This window comes from Salvelinus alpinus, chromosome 32, assembly GCF_045679555.1.
Source record: "Salvelinus alpinus chromosome 32, SLU_Salpinus.1, whole genome shotgun sequence".
Lineage (NCBI taxonomy): Eukaryota > Metazoa > Chordata > Actinopteri > Salmoniformes > Salmonidae > Salvelinus > Salvelinus alpinus.
The window spans coordinates 7,337,728-7,352,765 of record NC_092117.1 but is presented as its reverse complement, the minus strand read 5'-3'; the positions used below and the strand labels follow the sequence as shown (position 1 = coordinate 7,352,765).

General features: G+C 40.9%; 1 protein-coding gene across 3 annotated transcripts in view; it reads left to right on the top strand.

The window, feature by feature from the left end:
- Positions 1 to 15,038, top strand: part of LOC139562672 (regulator of microtubule dynamics protein 2-like) — a 67,218-nt gene that overhangs the window by 31,579 nt on the left and 20,601 nt on the right. For all 3 annotated transcript variants that reach the window (XM_071380557.1, XM_071380559.1, XM_071380558.1), the window contains exon 5: positions 3,220 to 3,280. In XM_071380557.1, the coding sequence (XP_071236658.1) occupies positions 3,220 to 3,280 (61 nt within the window). The remainder of the gene's footprint in view (positions 1 to 3,219; positions 3,281 to 15,038) is intronic.

The window sequence follows — 15,038 nt, the reverse complement described above, 5'->3', positions numbered from 1 at the left end:
AGAAGGCTCAACAGAGGATGTGTACCATCTGTGCCAGCTGAGGAAACTCAATCTCTCTGACAATTCTGGTTAGATTCTACACCATCATTGAGTCCATCCTCGCCTCTTCTATCACCGTCTGGTTTGGGTCTGCCTGTTGCAAGGGCAAACTGCAGCGCATCGTCCGGTCTGCGGAGAAGGTCATCGGGTGTCACCTTCCCTCCATGAAGGACCTGCATGCCTCCAGTACAAGACCATTGCCGACCCTGCCCACCCCAAACACCCCGCCTTTCAAAGACTGGCAGACGGTTTAGGTCCGCCACTTTAACCTTTTCTTCCCCCATGCTGTGGCCATCATCTACTGGCTATCGGGCTCATAGGGATTAAGTGACTTTGCATTGGACTGATTACTGCACCTTGTCATCAATGACCTGAAATACTAATCTGCATTATACTCCATTTCCCCATAATGTTTGTACCATACAGCTGTGGTGGCATATAGGGTTGTGGCGGTTATGACATTTCGTCAGCCGGTGATTGTCAATCAAATAATTGCCGGTCTCACGATAATTGACCGTTAATTAACATACACATTTAGTATCTCCTGGCTTCCACGCATAGCCTACAAGCCACTGATGCAGACCTTTGGAACAAAAAGTCTAATAAATCCATATAATATAGCCTTCACGATCACAATAAATCTATTATTTATTTTGGTCAGGTCTAAAGAAACATGATATGAAGAAAATGTAGTCTATTTCAGAAGAACAGAATAGTATACTCAGTTGTTCTTATGTTAGGCCCTGATCTGGCTATGCCATATGGCTGTGAGCTACACTAGTTAATTTAGCAGACAAGATTTGCTTAGAATTCCATGGCATAATTTTATAGTATGAAGAATACAATTGAACATTAGCTGAATAAAATATAAATATTTTCTCCAAACGATTTGAGGGAGTGCGTCTTTTTTTCACATGCGTCTTTTCTGTGTTGAGCGGTTAACAAAGAAACAGGCAATCTTATATGCTTAATTTAGAGTTTCTGTAACTTTAGTTGTGAAAAAAACATTGGGCTATATGTTTAGATTTGTTAAATACATCCTAAGGCTGCATGATGCAACTCTAATGAGGATTTGAAAAGTCTCAAGTCATGAGCTCTGCTTTTTTTTGCGCAGGCTGTACACACTTCATCTGTCTCTCATTCACAATTTGACAAGCACTTGATAATTCCCCCTAAAAACATCCATGTTATTTGTGGCCGCTGTGCCCTTGGGCTGAATATAATAATTATAATTCCCTTCTCCCGGCTGCATGCTCCAAATCACCTCTCACTCAAATGGCTCTCTGTCATGTGATCGGGTCTTTCTCACAGGCTACAAGTGAAGACCGACACATCCGGTACGAAACTGCACGCTTCCGTATCCAATTCGCGCATATTAAAGATATTGGAAGAACTGTCCACATTTATTTTTCGTCAGCCAACAAGATGAGTAGGTCTAACGAACAGCAAAAGCACTAGTCTATGTCAATTTACTATCCCCCATAGTACAAAAGTTGACCTATTCTGTGCGAGAAAGAAATATTACAAACATAGTCTGGGACAGTTGTGGGATGGGATAGATCCCAAAGTAATACAACCACTAGCATCCCAAAACTTTTTAAAGCAATGAGGCTGACTCAACGGATCAGAATGTTTAGCTTTAAATGTTGATAACTATTATGCTATTTCTTCACATAAGCGCAGCAATGCGCACATGGCAGTAGGCTATAAGCGCAAATCTTTTCTTTTTATTGACCAGTCTGAGATGTGGCTTTTTCTTTGCAACTTTGCCTAGAAGGCCAGAATCCCGGAGTCGCCTCTTCTCAAACTAGACACTCTAATGTACTTGTCCTCTTGCTCAGTTGTGCACCGGGGTCTCCCACTCTTTCTATTCTGGTTAAAGCCAGTTTGTGCTGTTCTGTGAAGGGAGTAGTACACAGCGTTGTACGAGATCTTCAGTTTCTTGGCAATTTCTCGCATGGAATAGCCTTCATTTCTCAGAACAAGAATATACTGATGAGTTTCAAAAGAAAGTTCTTTGTTTCTGGCCATTTTGAGCCTGTAATCGATCCCACAAACGCTGATGCTCCAGATACTCAACTAGTCTAAAGAAGGCCAGTTGTATTGCTTCTTCAATGAGCACAACAGTTTTCAGCTGTGCTAACATAATTGCAAAAGTTTTTTCTAATGATCAATCAGCCTTTTAAAATGATAAACTTGGATTTGCTAACAACGTGCCATTGGAACACAGGAGTGATGGTTGCTGATAATGGGCCTCTGTACGCCTATGTAGATATTCCATTAAAAGTCAACCGTTTCCAGCTACAATAGTCATTTACAACATTAACAATGTCTACACTGTATTTCTGATCAATTTGATGTTATTTTACTGGACAAAAAAACTTGCTTTACTTTCAAAAACAAGGACATTTCTAAGTGACCCCAAACTTTTGAACAGTTATGTAGGTGTTCACTCAAATCGCTACATTCAGCTTGCATGTTTTTATTTTCTCCCTGCCTTTTTCAAATACTCCATCCCCTGCAGTGCTTGTAAGCAGATAACTCACAACACTCTTTGCATGTCTCGTGTAACTGTAACAATATGTTGGCCATGAGCCTCGGCATATTACGTGCAGCACTATACCATTTACCATCTAGACTAGAGTCTTTCTTTTTTCTCAACAGAGACTGTTGTGTGATTGTGCTGAACAGCACAGACTGGCTTGACCTGTTTCTTCATACAGTAATCCTTCCTCATTAATGGGCCTCGAATCAAGGCTGGCCAGGTGCTTTCCGCAAAAGGCACCATTGTCAAATGGTTTGGAAACACAGAAGGAAACAGGGCGATGATGCAGTGTTGGCTATTTTAAAGCAACAAAGACATCTCGTTTATGGCCCTGCTGTCGTTCTGGATTATCTTTCATGTCACTGTTGATTTTAATTTGTTCACCGTCTCATGCCCAGTCTCTTCTCTCGTTTTGTGTGGCGTCTTTTTGTTTTCGTGTGATGCGCGTCATTGAATGATGTCCATGTCATCTTGTGTGGTTCTGTTGAATCTCCTCATCTACTAAATGTAGGTACATTCCTATATGTTTGTGTATACTGTATGACGTGCACAAACGTGCTGCCAGTATTTTGTATGCTGAGTTCGCGTTTCAGTGCAGTAGCTCTGTTCATGTCCTCCCTCTTTTCTCCCCTCAGGGAAGAAAGTTGGAGAGGAAGCCGTGAAGATGAACCCTATGTGTGCCGAAAGTCATCAGTGGTGAGTCTTTTTTGCTAATAGCCATACGTTACACATACATCCTCTTAAACCTATGTTCCAGTCCTAGTTGGGCAACTCAATTCGCTTGTAGCCATTCGGTTATGTCATTTATGGCTAGGTGCCATGTCCGTCTTGCCACTTAAATGCCAAAGAGTGAACATTGTTACCTCTCCTTGGATGTCCGCTCCACTGACTTCATGCGTTGTTGTTGCTTCAGTGTTGTGTCCGCATGACGACCTGAATGACCCTAGAAAGTTTTGGAAGGCTATTAAGTCTATGTCTGGTAACAGTAATGTTAATGAATTTCCGTCATATGTTTTGAAGGCCTCTGTTGCTATATATGACAAAACTGAAATGCTGAATTGTTTCAATGAGCACTTTGTATCATCTGGTAGGCTGTTTGATTCAGTGTCCTCTGTCTCTGTACAACCCTGTGTGGATGAACCAGTGTCCTCTGTCTCTGTACAACCCTGTGTGGATGAACCAGTGAGAGCTGGTCAAACTTTTAGCTTTTTGCCATTCTCAGTGCAGGTGGTACATAAAGCCCTGAAATCCTTAGATCAAAGAAAGCCTGCAGGTCCTGATCTTTTGGATCCCTGCTTTTTAAATCTGCCAGCTGATTTCATAGCTGAACCACATATCTGTTCAATCTAACCCTGGAATGTAATGAAATTCCAAAGATCTGGAAATCAGCATTTGTCCTACCACTTTTAAAAGGGGGAGATCCAACTCTTTTAAATAATTATAGGCCAATCTCAAAGCTGTCACCCCTGGTGAAAATACTTGAAACCCTTGTAAGTGAACAGCTAAAATAGTTTTTATTTACTAACTCTATTTTCGGGCTTCAGGAAGAAGCATAGCACAATTACAGCAGCCATGAAGGTTTTAAATGATATCACTGAAGCCCTTGACAAAAAACAGCACTGTGTCTTACTTTGTATTGATCTCGCTAAGGCTTTTGATACAGTTGATCATGCTATACTAAGGCAGAGATTGTCGAGTGTAGGTCTTTCGGAGCATGCAGTTGCATGGTTTGCTAACTATCTGTCTGATAGAACTCAGTGCACTCAATTTGAGGGGTTATGTTTGTTAAATTGTCTGTCTTTAATGGTGTGCCCCAAGGCTCTGTACTTGGTCCTCTCTTATTCACTATTTATATAAATGATTTAGACAAAAATGTCCAAAATGCCCAACTTCATTTTTATGCTGATGATACTGTTATTTACTGTTGTGCCTCGTCTCTTACAAAAGCTTTCCAGAACTTGCAAACTGCTTTTTATAGTGTTCAACATACCTTGTGTCAATTGAAGCTTATCCTCAATACTGACAAAACTAAACTAATTGTGTTTTGCAAGAAATAGACCTCTGAACCTTTCACCTATTACTACCTGTCAGGGCAAGGAGATTGAGGTTGTAACCTCATATAAATATCTTGGAATTTTAATTGATGACGGCCTCTCTTTTAAATTGCATATTCAACAACTTACAAAAAAATTGAAGCTGAATTTTATTTTAGGAATAAGGCCTGGTTTTCTTTTGAAGCCAGGAGGCTAGTATCAGCTACATTTATGCCTTTACTAGACAATGGGGATATTTTATATATGAATGCTTCCGCTCAGTGTTTGAGATCAATTGACACTCTTTACCATGGCACTTTGAGATTTATTTTAAACTGCAAAACCCTTACGCACCACTGCACTTTGTATACCAGGGTTGGCTGGCCTTCTCTAGTCACTCGTAGGCTCAGTCACTGGTATACTTTTATTTACCAAGCCATTTTGGGTTTACTACCTTTTTATTTGGGCATTTTTATTGTTCAGAAATGTGGTGGGTACTCTCTTTGTTCGCTGGACTTTATCCTGCTAACTGTTCCAAATGTCCCAACTGAATTTGGTAAAAGGGCTTTTATACACTCTGCGCCATCGTCTTGGAACACCTTACAAAACACTTTTAAACTGGAAGAACTTGTCCCGATTGGTGTTTTTACATTTTGAGGCTGACTCCCTGACCTGTCAATGTTTTTAATTTGCTGTTTTTGATTTTGTTATACTCTTGTGAATTCAATGGTTTTTACTAGATTACTTGTAGTTTTTCATGTTGTCTGTTTGTAATTTTTGTAATGACTTGGTGCTGCCTATCTTGGCCAGGACACTCTTGAAAAAGAGATTTTAAATCTCAATGAGCCCTTCCTGGTTAAATAAATAAAATAGACTACCAGGCCCTCACTTCCTCCAACACCCATCCATGACCACATTGGCTGTGTGGTGTGTACTGTGCACACACCCACACTTGCAGCCATGTGCAAGCACAAGGACATTGAGATGGTGAACAGAAGCTAGTGTTTACGATCTATTTGAAGCATGGTCCGTGAAGTAGCCTAAGTGTTTGTGTGTGTCTCCTCCTCCCTTGAACAACTGTGTGTCCCTGGAACTTTATCCAAATAAAATGTTGTTTGTCACATGCTTCGTAAACAACAGGTGTAGACTAAAAGTGTATGCTTTCTTCCCAGCTGAAACAGTTTGGTAGAGTTCGTGCATATATTATGACAACGTTTTGATGTTTTTGTTTGTTTTGGACTTCGGTGATGTTCGGGCACACTACATTTTTTCTGGAGGCAAGCTGAAGTTCGGAGCCGAAGTCTACGCCCCTTCGTCGGTGATTGGCCAACAGTAGGGATTCTTCATTAAAGTCTTTGTTGTCATTCAACGAGAGAGAACTCGTTTGCATGCACATTTTTTTAATTGAAAAATACTCAAAACCGTCAAAACCGTCAACACAGTCAACACAGTCAACACAGTCAACACAGTCAACACAGTCAACACAGTCAACACAGTCAACACACACCACAGTCAACACAGTCAACACAGTCAACACAGTCAACACCGTCAACACCGTCAACACCGTCAAAACCGAAAAATACTCAACACAGTCAAAACAGTCAAAACCGAAAAATACTCAACACAGTCAAAACTGAAAAATACTCAACACAGTCAAAACCGAAAAGCCTGTAAGTAAGCATTTCACTGTAAGGTCTACACCTGTTGTATTCAGCGCACATGACAAATACACTTTGATTTGATTTGAAGAAGTACCCAATTGTCATACTTGAGTAAAAGTAAAGATACGTTAATAGAAAATGACTCAAGTAAAAGTGAGTCACCCAGTAAAATACTACTAAGTATTTGGTTTTTAAATATACTTAAGTATCAAAAGTAAATGTAATTGATAAAATGACCTTAAGTATCAAAAGTAAAAGTATAAATCATTTCAAATTCCTTATATTAAGCAAACCAGACGGCACGATTTTCTTGTTTTTTTAAATTTACAGATAGCTGGGGCACACTCCAACACTCAGACATATTTACAAACAACGCATTTGTGTTTAGTGAATCCGCCAGATCAGGTAGTAGGGATGACCAGGGATGTTCTCTTTTAAAGTGTGAATTGGACCATTTTCCTGTGTTGCTAAGCATTCAAAATGTAACGAGTACTTTTGGGTGTCAGGGAATATGTATGTAGTAAAAAGTACATCATTTTCTTTAGGAATGTAGTAAAACAAAAGGTAAAGTAGCCAAAAATAGAGAACTACAGATACCAAAAAAAACTATTTAAGTTGTACTTTAAAGTATTTTTACTTAAGTACTTTACACCACTGCGCATTACCCTCTGTAGCGCCATGCCGTTGCCATACCAAGCGGTGATGCAGCCAGTCTGAAAAACAGCTATCTCAAAGCCATCAGACTTTTAAATAGCCATCACTAGACGGCTACCACCCGGTTACTCAACCCTGCACATTAGAGGCTGCTGCCCTATGTACATAGACATGAAATCACTGGTCACTTGAATCACGCTTACATACTGCTTTACTAATTTCATATGTATATACTGTATTTTAGTCAATGCCACTCTGACATTGCTCGTCCTAATATTTATATATTTCCTAATTCCGTTCTTTTACTTTTAGATGTGTGTTGTTGTGAATTGTTAGATATTACTGCACTGTTGGAGATAAGAACACAAGCATTTCGCTTCACCTGCAATAACATCTGCTAAAAATGTGTATGTGACCAATAAAATTTGATTTGATTATAACGCATTTTATCCTTGTAACTGTGAATCAAACACAATGATCATGAACGTTGATACTGTAAATGACATGAGTTTGGAAATATGAAATGCACATTTGGACTCAAGGGTGTGGGGTTTTGCTTGTATGACGTCAAAGCGGTATTTATTATAATCCTCAACATCTCATCTTTCAGAACCCGTCGACTCCCCTCAATTTACAGCATTTCCCTCTCTTGTCAACAACAAATGTGCAAAAGTAGCCCAATTAGTGGGAGGGATAGGGGCATCTTTGTCATGTGCGGTGCTCAAGTTTATAACGTCTGTCAGTCAAAACCCATACTGCGCTGGGAAGCGGAGAAACTGAGCTCTGACGGGCTGTGAGTGGAAAGGCCTATGTTAATACAGGCCCTGAGACAGAATGAAAACATGCAGCTTGAGTAGCCTCAGGACAGAAGTTCAGAAGCCTATGGTTTTGGGTGAGTGACAGAGTTGTCCTGCGGTCCCTAGAATAGTGACAGGCCTTTTTGCGCTGAAACGTGTGTCCGGAATCTTGTCCTTACAAGCATCTGGGTTTAGAGTGCATTGCAATCCCTGCCAGTTAAAGTAGGACAAGGCCAATCATCACTCCACAGAGTCAGGAAAATATTCCCCAGACAGATTGATTTAAGATTGTGTGCGTGCGTGCGTGTCTTCGTTATGCTGTCAAAGCACACCAGGCCATGGCAGGAGATTGTCTGATTTTGTATGAGCTAATCTTGATGATGATCTAATTTATGTTGAGTTAACCCCATGCTAGTGAAACTGGTGCACTCTGTGTAGCATTTAATAAAGACTTAAAAATGACATCTTGCAAATGAAGGCCAATTCTGATACAGCTGACATGTTTTGCCACGATAATAATATAGTGATGTGTTTATCTCAAGATAACATACAGTACATTCGGAAAGTATTCATACTCCTTCCCTTTTTCCACAATTTGTTACGTTACAGCCTTATTTTCTAAAATGTATTAACATACATCTTGAATAACGTTCCAACCGGAGAACTAGATTGACTTCAGAAGAGTGGTGGAACGGAGGTCCTCCTCATGTGAAGGCGCGTGTTCAATGCGTGGTCACCTCATGGCAGTGATTACTAATTCCTGTCTTCTTCGGCCCCCCTTCACATTAGTCAGCAGACAAAGTTCTATTGACTGTTGACATCTAGTGGAAGCCGTAGGAAGTGAAAACTCATCAATATCTCGCTCTAATTTCAATGAGAGCTTGGGTGAAAATCTGCCACCTCAGAAACAATTCAAACAGGAAGTGGAACTTCTCAGGTTTTTGCCTGCCATATGAGTTCTGTTATACTCACAGACATAATTCAAACAGTTTTAGAAACTTCAGGGTTTTCTATCCAATACGAATAATAATATGCATATATTAGCAACTGGGACTGAGGAGCAGGCAGTTTACTATGGGCACCTCTGTGCACCTTTCATCCAAGCTACTCAATACTGCCCCTGCAGCCATAAGAAGTTAAATCATTTGTTTCCCTCAATCTACACACTACCCCATAATGACAAAGCAAAAACATGTTTTTAGATATTTTTGCAAATGTGTAAAAAAAATAAGAAATACCTTTTTTATTTACATAAGTATTCAGACCCTTTGCTATGAGACTCAAATTGAGCTCCGGTGCATTCTGTTTCCATTGATCAACTTGATTAGAGTCCACCTGTGGTAAATTCAATTGATTGGACATGATTTGGAAAGGCGCACACCTGTCTATATAAGGTTCCACAGTTGACAGTGCATGTCAGAGCAAAAACCAAGCCATCCGGTAAAGGAATTGTCCGTAGACCTCCGAGACAGGATTGTGTCGAAGCACAGATCTGGGGAAGGGTACCAAAACATTTCTGCAGCATTGAGGGTCCCAAAAAACACAGTGGCCTCCATAATTCCTAAATGGAAGAAGTTTGGAACTACCAAGACTCATCCTAGAGATGGCCGCTCGGTCAGGGGGAAAAGGGCCTTCGTCAGGGAGGTGACCAAGAATCTGATGGACAACCATCTCTGCTGCACTCCACCAATCAAGCCTTTATGGTAGAGTGGCCAGATGGAAGTATGTACACTCCTCAGTAAAAGGCACATGACAGACCACTTGGAGTTTGCCAAAAGGCACCTAAAGGACTCTGACCATGAGAAACAAGATTCTCTGGTCTGATGAAACCAAGATTGAACTCTTTGGCCTGAATGCCAAGCGTCACATGGGGAGGAAACCAGACACTGCTCATCACTAGGTCACCACCATCCCTACGGTGAAGCATGGTGGTGGCAGCATCATGCCTTGGGGATGTTTTTCAGTGGCAGGGACTGGGAGACTAATCAGTATCGAGGGATAGATGAATGGAGCAAAGTACAGAGATCCTTGATAAACCTGCTCCAGAGTGCTCAGGACCTCAGACTGGGGCGAAGGTTCACCTTCCAACAGGACCACTATCCTAAGCACACAGCCAAGATAACGCAGGAGTGGCTTCGGGACAAGTCTCTGAATCTCCTTGAGTGTCCCAGCCAGAGCCCGGACTTGAAGTTGATCTAACATCTCTGGAGAGACCTGAAAATAGCTGTGCAGCGACGCTCCCCATCCATTCTGACAGAGACAGAGGATCTGCAGAGAATAATGTGATAATGGGTCTGAATACTTAAGTAAATGTGATATGATATTTTTTTTAAATACTTTTCCCAAAATTTCTAGAAACCTGTTTTTGCTTTGTTGTTATGGGGTATTGTGTGTAGATTGAGGGGAAAAAACTAAAGTAACAAAATGTGGAAAAAGTGAAGGGGTCTGAATATGTTCCTGTTGCACTGTAGAAGCCAATATTTTATAACATCATTTTTAGTCTCTGATGGTTCATGTTCCTTTTGCACCAGTTTCTGCTCTATATCCTGAAAACATAGAACATCTTATATCAGCACCTGATTATATTGTATCGTGAGGTGCCTGGCAATTCCCAGCCCTAATAGGTATGCATCTTCTAGTGGTGCACGGGTCAGCTGTTTGTTCACCCGCCCGCAATCGCTAATAACCCAATCGCAGCCGCCCAACTATGTGATCGACATTGTCGATTCGGTCTTATGTAGCAAAAAAATGTTTTTTGTTGTTGTTTTTTTTTTACATTGGATGAAAGTAGAGACTCCGAGATAAGAAAATGGTATATCATACAATGCAGTTAAGGAATAATGGGGAAGTAATTCTGCTTTGAAAGTTTATAAACTTGTAACCCCACTTTTGAGAAAATAGCCCTTGAGTGTTTTGGTGGACCAACTGGAGAGCTCTTTGTCTACACCCATTCAGCATCGTTCACACCTTCTTAAGCCTTAGCCCCACCCATCTCTTTAAGGATTCACATGCTATATCAAATATAATATACGTTTATTGGTCACGTGTAAGTGGTACAGTAAAGTGGTTACTTGCATAGTAGCAATATCAAAAACAAAGTGTCCAGATAAAATATTTGTATCATTATTAGATGACACTTACCCGACACACTTGTCTAATTTGATGGGGTCATGTGAAGGAAATGCTATAACCAACCCCCAGCCACATCTAGCTAAGTGGATGGGTCACTATTGTCTAGACATGTATGTACACATGTTCATGAAATACAATAGATGGCCGTAGTCACCACCAGACACACCTGGTTAATTTAATGGGTCATGTAATAATCCGGCCAAAATGGAGTCTTTTATTTAGACATGTAGCTAGCTAAACAAGGAATCGGCATAATCCGAACTGATACTACTACCAATACACACATTGTCATAGCTGTAGTATAAATCTGCAGGGAGCTAAAGCTAACAAACTAGGTCCAATGTTAGCTAGCTAACATTAGGCTATAACTAGCAATGTAAATGGATTCTGATTTGAATAATATTACTCCACAGATCATAAACGTAATGTTAGCTTGCGAGCCATCAAGCTAAAGTTTGATAGATAACAGTTCGCTTTAGCTTGCAATAAAAATGACTTTGACAACATTTGGAAAGTTTTATCTGAAAATGTAGCTAGACACTTACCCGTATACATGGATGAACTCCTTACGGCAGACTGGAACCATTTAACTCCATTTTGTTTGTAGCTACATCTTGTTTAGCCAGTGTTGTGTCAAGTCACTCCGGTTCACACTGACCGTGGTGTGTACATAAAGTAGCCCATCACAACTTTTTCCAACAGATCTGTCGATAGCGCCTGCTAAATTCAGGGCATCAATGTTGTTGAGAAAACAATCAGGGGAGATGTTCGATCAGGTTCAAGTCCGGGTACTGGCTGGGCCACTCAATGACATTCAGAGACTTGTCCCGAAGCCACTCTTGCGTTGTCTTGGCTGTGTGCTTAGGGCCGTTGTCCTGTTGGAAGGTGAACCTTAGCCCCAGTCTGAGATGCTGAGTATCTGGAGCAGGTTTTCATCAATGATCTCTCTGTGCTTTGCTCTGTTCATCTTTGCCTCGATCCTGACAAGTCTCCACGTCCCGGCCGCTGAAAAACATCCCCCCACAGCATGATGCTCCCACCACCATGCTTTACCGTAGGGATGGTATTGGCCAAGTGATGAGCAGTGTCTGGTTTCCTCCAGACGTGATGCTTGACATTCAGGCCAAAGAGTTCCATCTTGGTTTCATCAGACCAGAGAATCTTGTTTCTCATGTTTCAGGCTGCGGACTGCTGCTCTGGCCTCACGGGAAACAGTACGTGGAGATGGTGAGAAAAGGAGAACTACCCAATCCAAAGTGCAAGTCTTTTGACTTAGTGAATGACAGCTGTGCTGCTTTCCCTGTGACAGTGGGCATCTTCAATGGCGTAGCCAGACAAATCACCCCCTTCCTCACCATGTACCAAACAGACAAACCCGTACTGCCCTTCCTGAGTGAGAACATGTTAAAAATCATAAAAGGTAAAGAAATATGGATAATTATTGATAAGTTGACCACATTTTGTATGTGTGTGTGATACGATTGATACAGTATTTATGGTGTTTTGTCTTCAAAATACATGGGAGAGAAAGGATCATTCCTAGTGCGGTTTACTAAAATAAAGTATTAATCAAACAATCGTCACATTGTGATTTATTTGGGCTGTTTTATGTGTACATTAATGGAATGAAACCCATGTTAAAATGTAATCTAGAATCCAAGTTTCCTATCCGAGCTTAAACTAAAGAACAATATTCATTAGCTCACAGCTCATGGAACGGTTGTGAAGGAAAACACCCTGAAAGAAGCCACCTCAACACTGAAGCTCCTCCAAGTTCCATTTGAGGACAGCAGTCAGCGCATGGACAGTTCAATGATTAACACTGGATTTGCACCAGAAACAACCCTCAATCAACTCAAATCTCCCAGAAAGATTACAGAGAGGCATGTGCTGGAGATCAAGATGGACTGCAAGAGACTCGTGATCACACTGCTGGAGAAGGTAATGAAGAAGGCTCCAGTGCACCACCATATGGTGAGAAGCATGCAGTGCTTTGAGCCAAGATGGATGGCAATATCCAAACAGCTGTGTGTACCACAGATAAAGAGAATACTGCTTACACTCGTTACTGCCAACCATGTGGAGGAGTCCGTGTGTGAGGATGTTCTGAGAGAGTTCAGAGTTTTGTTGATGCTGCTGCACTCCAAGCCAGCTTCGGAGAGTTTGACCCCAAGACAAACCGGGTGGACACACTGGTGCAGGAGACCATGGGAGAAGATGCCTTCTCCAGGCTGTGGGATGTTGTTCAGATGCTGCTTGTCCTGTCTTATGGACAGGCTAGTGTGGAGAGGTGACTCTCAGTCAATAAGGAGGTTGTGGTAGAGAATCAGAAGGAGAACACACTAGTGGCTCTGAGGCTCATTGTTGATCACGTCAGAGACGTTGGGGGTATAACCAAGTTACAGGTACGCTGTCGTTTTCATGAATTGTTTGTGTGTCTGTTTGAACTGTTTATGCCATGTCTCTTTTGACGTGGACATTTTCTGTACAGAGAGTACGTTTCTGTAAACAGACAAAGTAATCTACAGATCACCAAAGAGCTGTTGATGTCAGCCGCAGGAGCAAGGCTGAGGTACCGTGGGTGCTTGGATGAGCAGAAAAGACTGAAGGAGAGACAAGTCATCGACCTGAAGAGAAAGGGTCTCATTGATGAGCTGGACGACTTGAAGAAGAAAAGGGCCAGGTTGGGATCTGATATCAGTGCTCTTGAAAAATCAGTTGAGGAATATGCAGAGAAGGCAGATGCTACAAGCAAACTGACGTCCGTTTCTGACGTACTGCAAAAGAGAAGGCATCTCTGCTGGAGATTGAAAAACAGATCAAAGAGAAACTTGTAGCAATGAAAAACTAAGCTGGCAAAATACTGTTCAGTTTATCTCTTGTGGACATTCAAGAAGAAAAAAGCACTTATGCTATGTGAGTGTTCAGTTTATCGGACTGAAAGTTGTGTGTGTGTGTTTTCCGGGGGCATGAGGGTTGTCCTAACCCTACTGCTGCTGTGTCATCATCGTGTGTGTGTTCCATTTTAGCTCCTGGACTGTCAGAAATGTGAAGTTAAGTTTCAATGTCAAACAAACAAATTGTTCAGGGTTTGTGTGTGTGTGTTCCAGGAGCATGAGATTTTTCCTAACCCTACCTACCCCCTGCTGTGTCATCAGCGGTTGTGTGTGTGTGAAAATATCTCCTGCACTGTCCGGGACAGTCAAAAATTTAAATAGTTAAGTTTAAATGTGAAACAACTTCTTCAGGTTTGCATGTATGTTTTTAACTCTGACTGTCAGACCACAAAAAGAAAGCACTTGTTATGTAAAAAAAATATTCTCTCCAGATTTTCCTGTTGTATCTGTTAAGGTATTCTTGTCCACAATTATTTTAGAAATCTTTATTATTTTAACCAAAACTGCAATAAATAAGCTTTGCATCATTTGACACTCATTGACTAGTGCCAATACCTTATTTTTATGAACACATAGAGATGCCACCAATGATTGGTCATGAAAATTTGGTTAAAAGTAATGGGAAAGTCCTGAAATTTCATCTGTCAAAATGTGTATGAACCCTGTATTGGTATGCTTGTAATCGTTAAAGAATGGGGAGTTTTTCAGGATGAGCACAGTCAAAGTTATAGAGGAAAACCTGCTTCAGTCATTCTGGGAGATGAATTCACCTTTCAGTAGGACAATAACCTAAAACACAAGGCCAAATCTACACTGGAGTTGCTTACCAAGTAGACAGTGAATGTTCCTGAGTGGCCAAGTTACAGTTTTTAATTAAATCTGCTTGAAAAGCTATGGCAAGACATGGAAATGGTTGTATAGCAATGATCAATAACCAATTTGACAGAGCTTGAAGAATTTTAGACGAATAATCGGTGTATATACAGTTGAAGTTTACATACACCTTAGCCAAATACATTTAAACTCAGTTTTTCACAATTCCTGACATTTAATCCTAGTAAAGATTCCCTGTCTTAGGTCAGTTAGGATCACCACTTTATTTTAAGAATGTGAAATGTCAGAATAATAGTAGAGAGAATTTTTTTTTTTAAATTCACCTTTATTTAACCAGGTAGGCTAGTTGAGAACTAGGCCTCATTTGCAACTGCGACCTGGCCAAGATAAAGCAAAGCAGTTCGACACATACAACAACACAGAGTTACACATGGATTAAACAAACA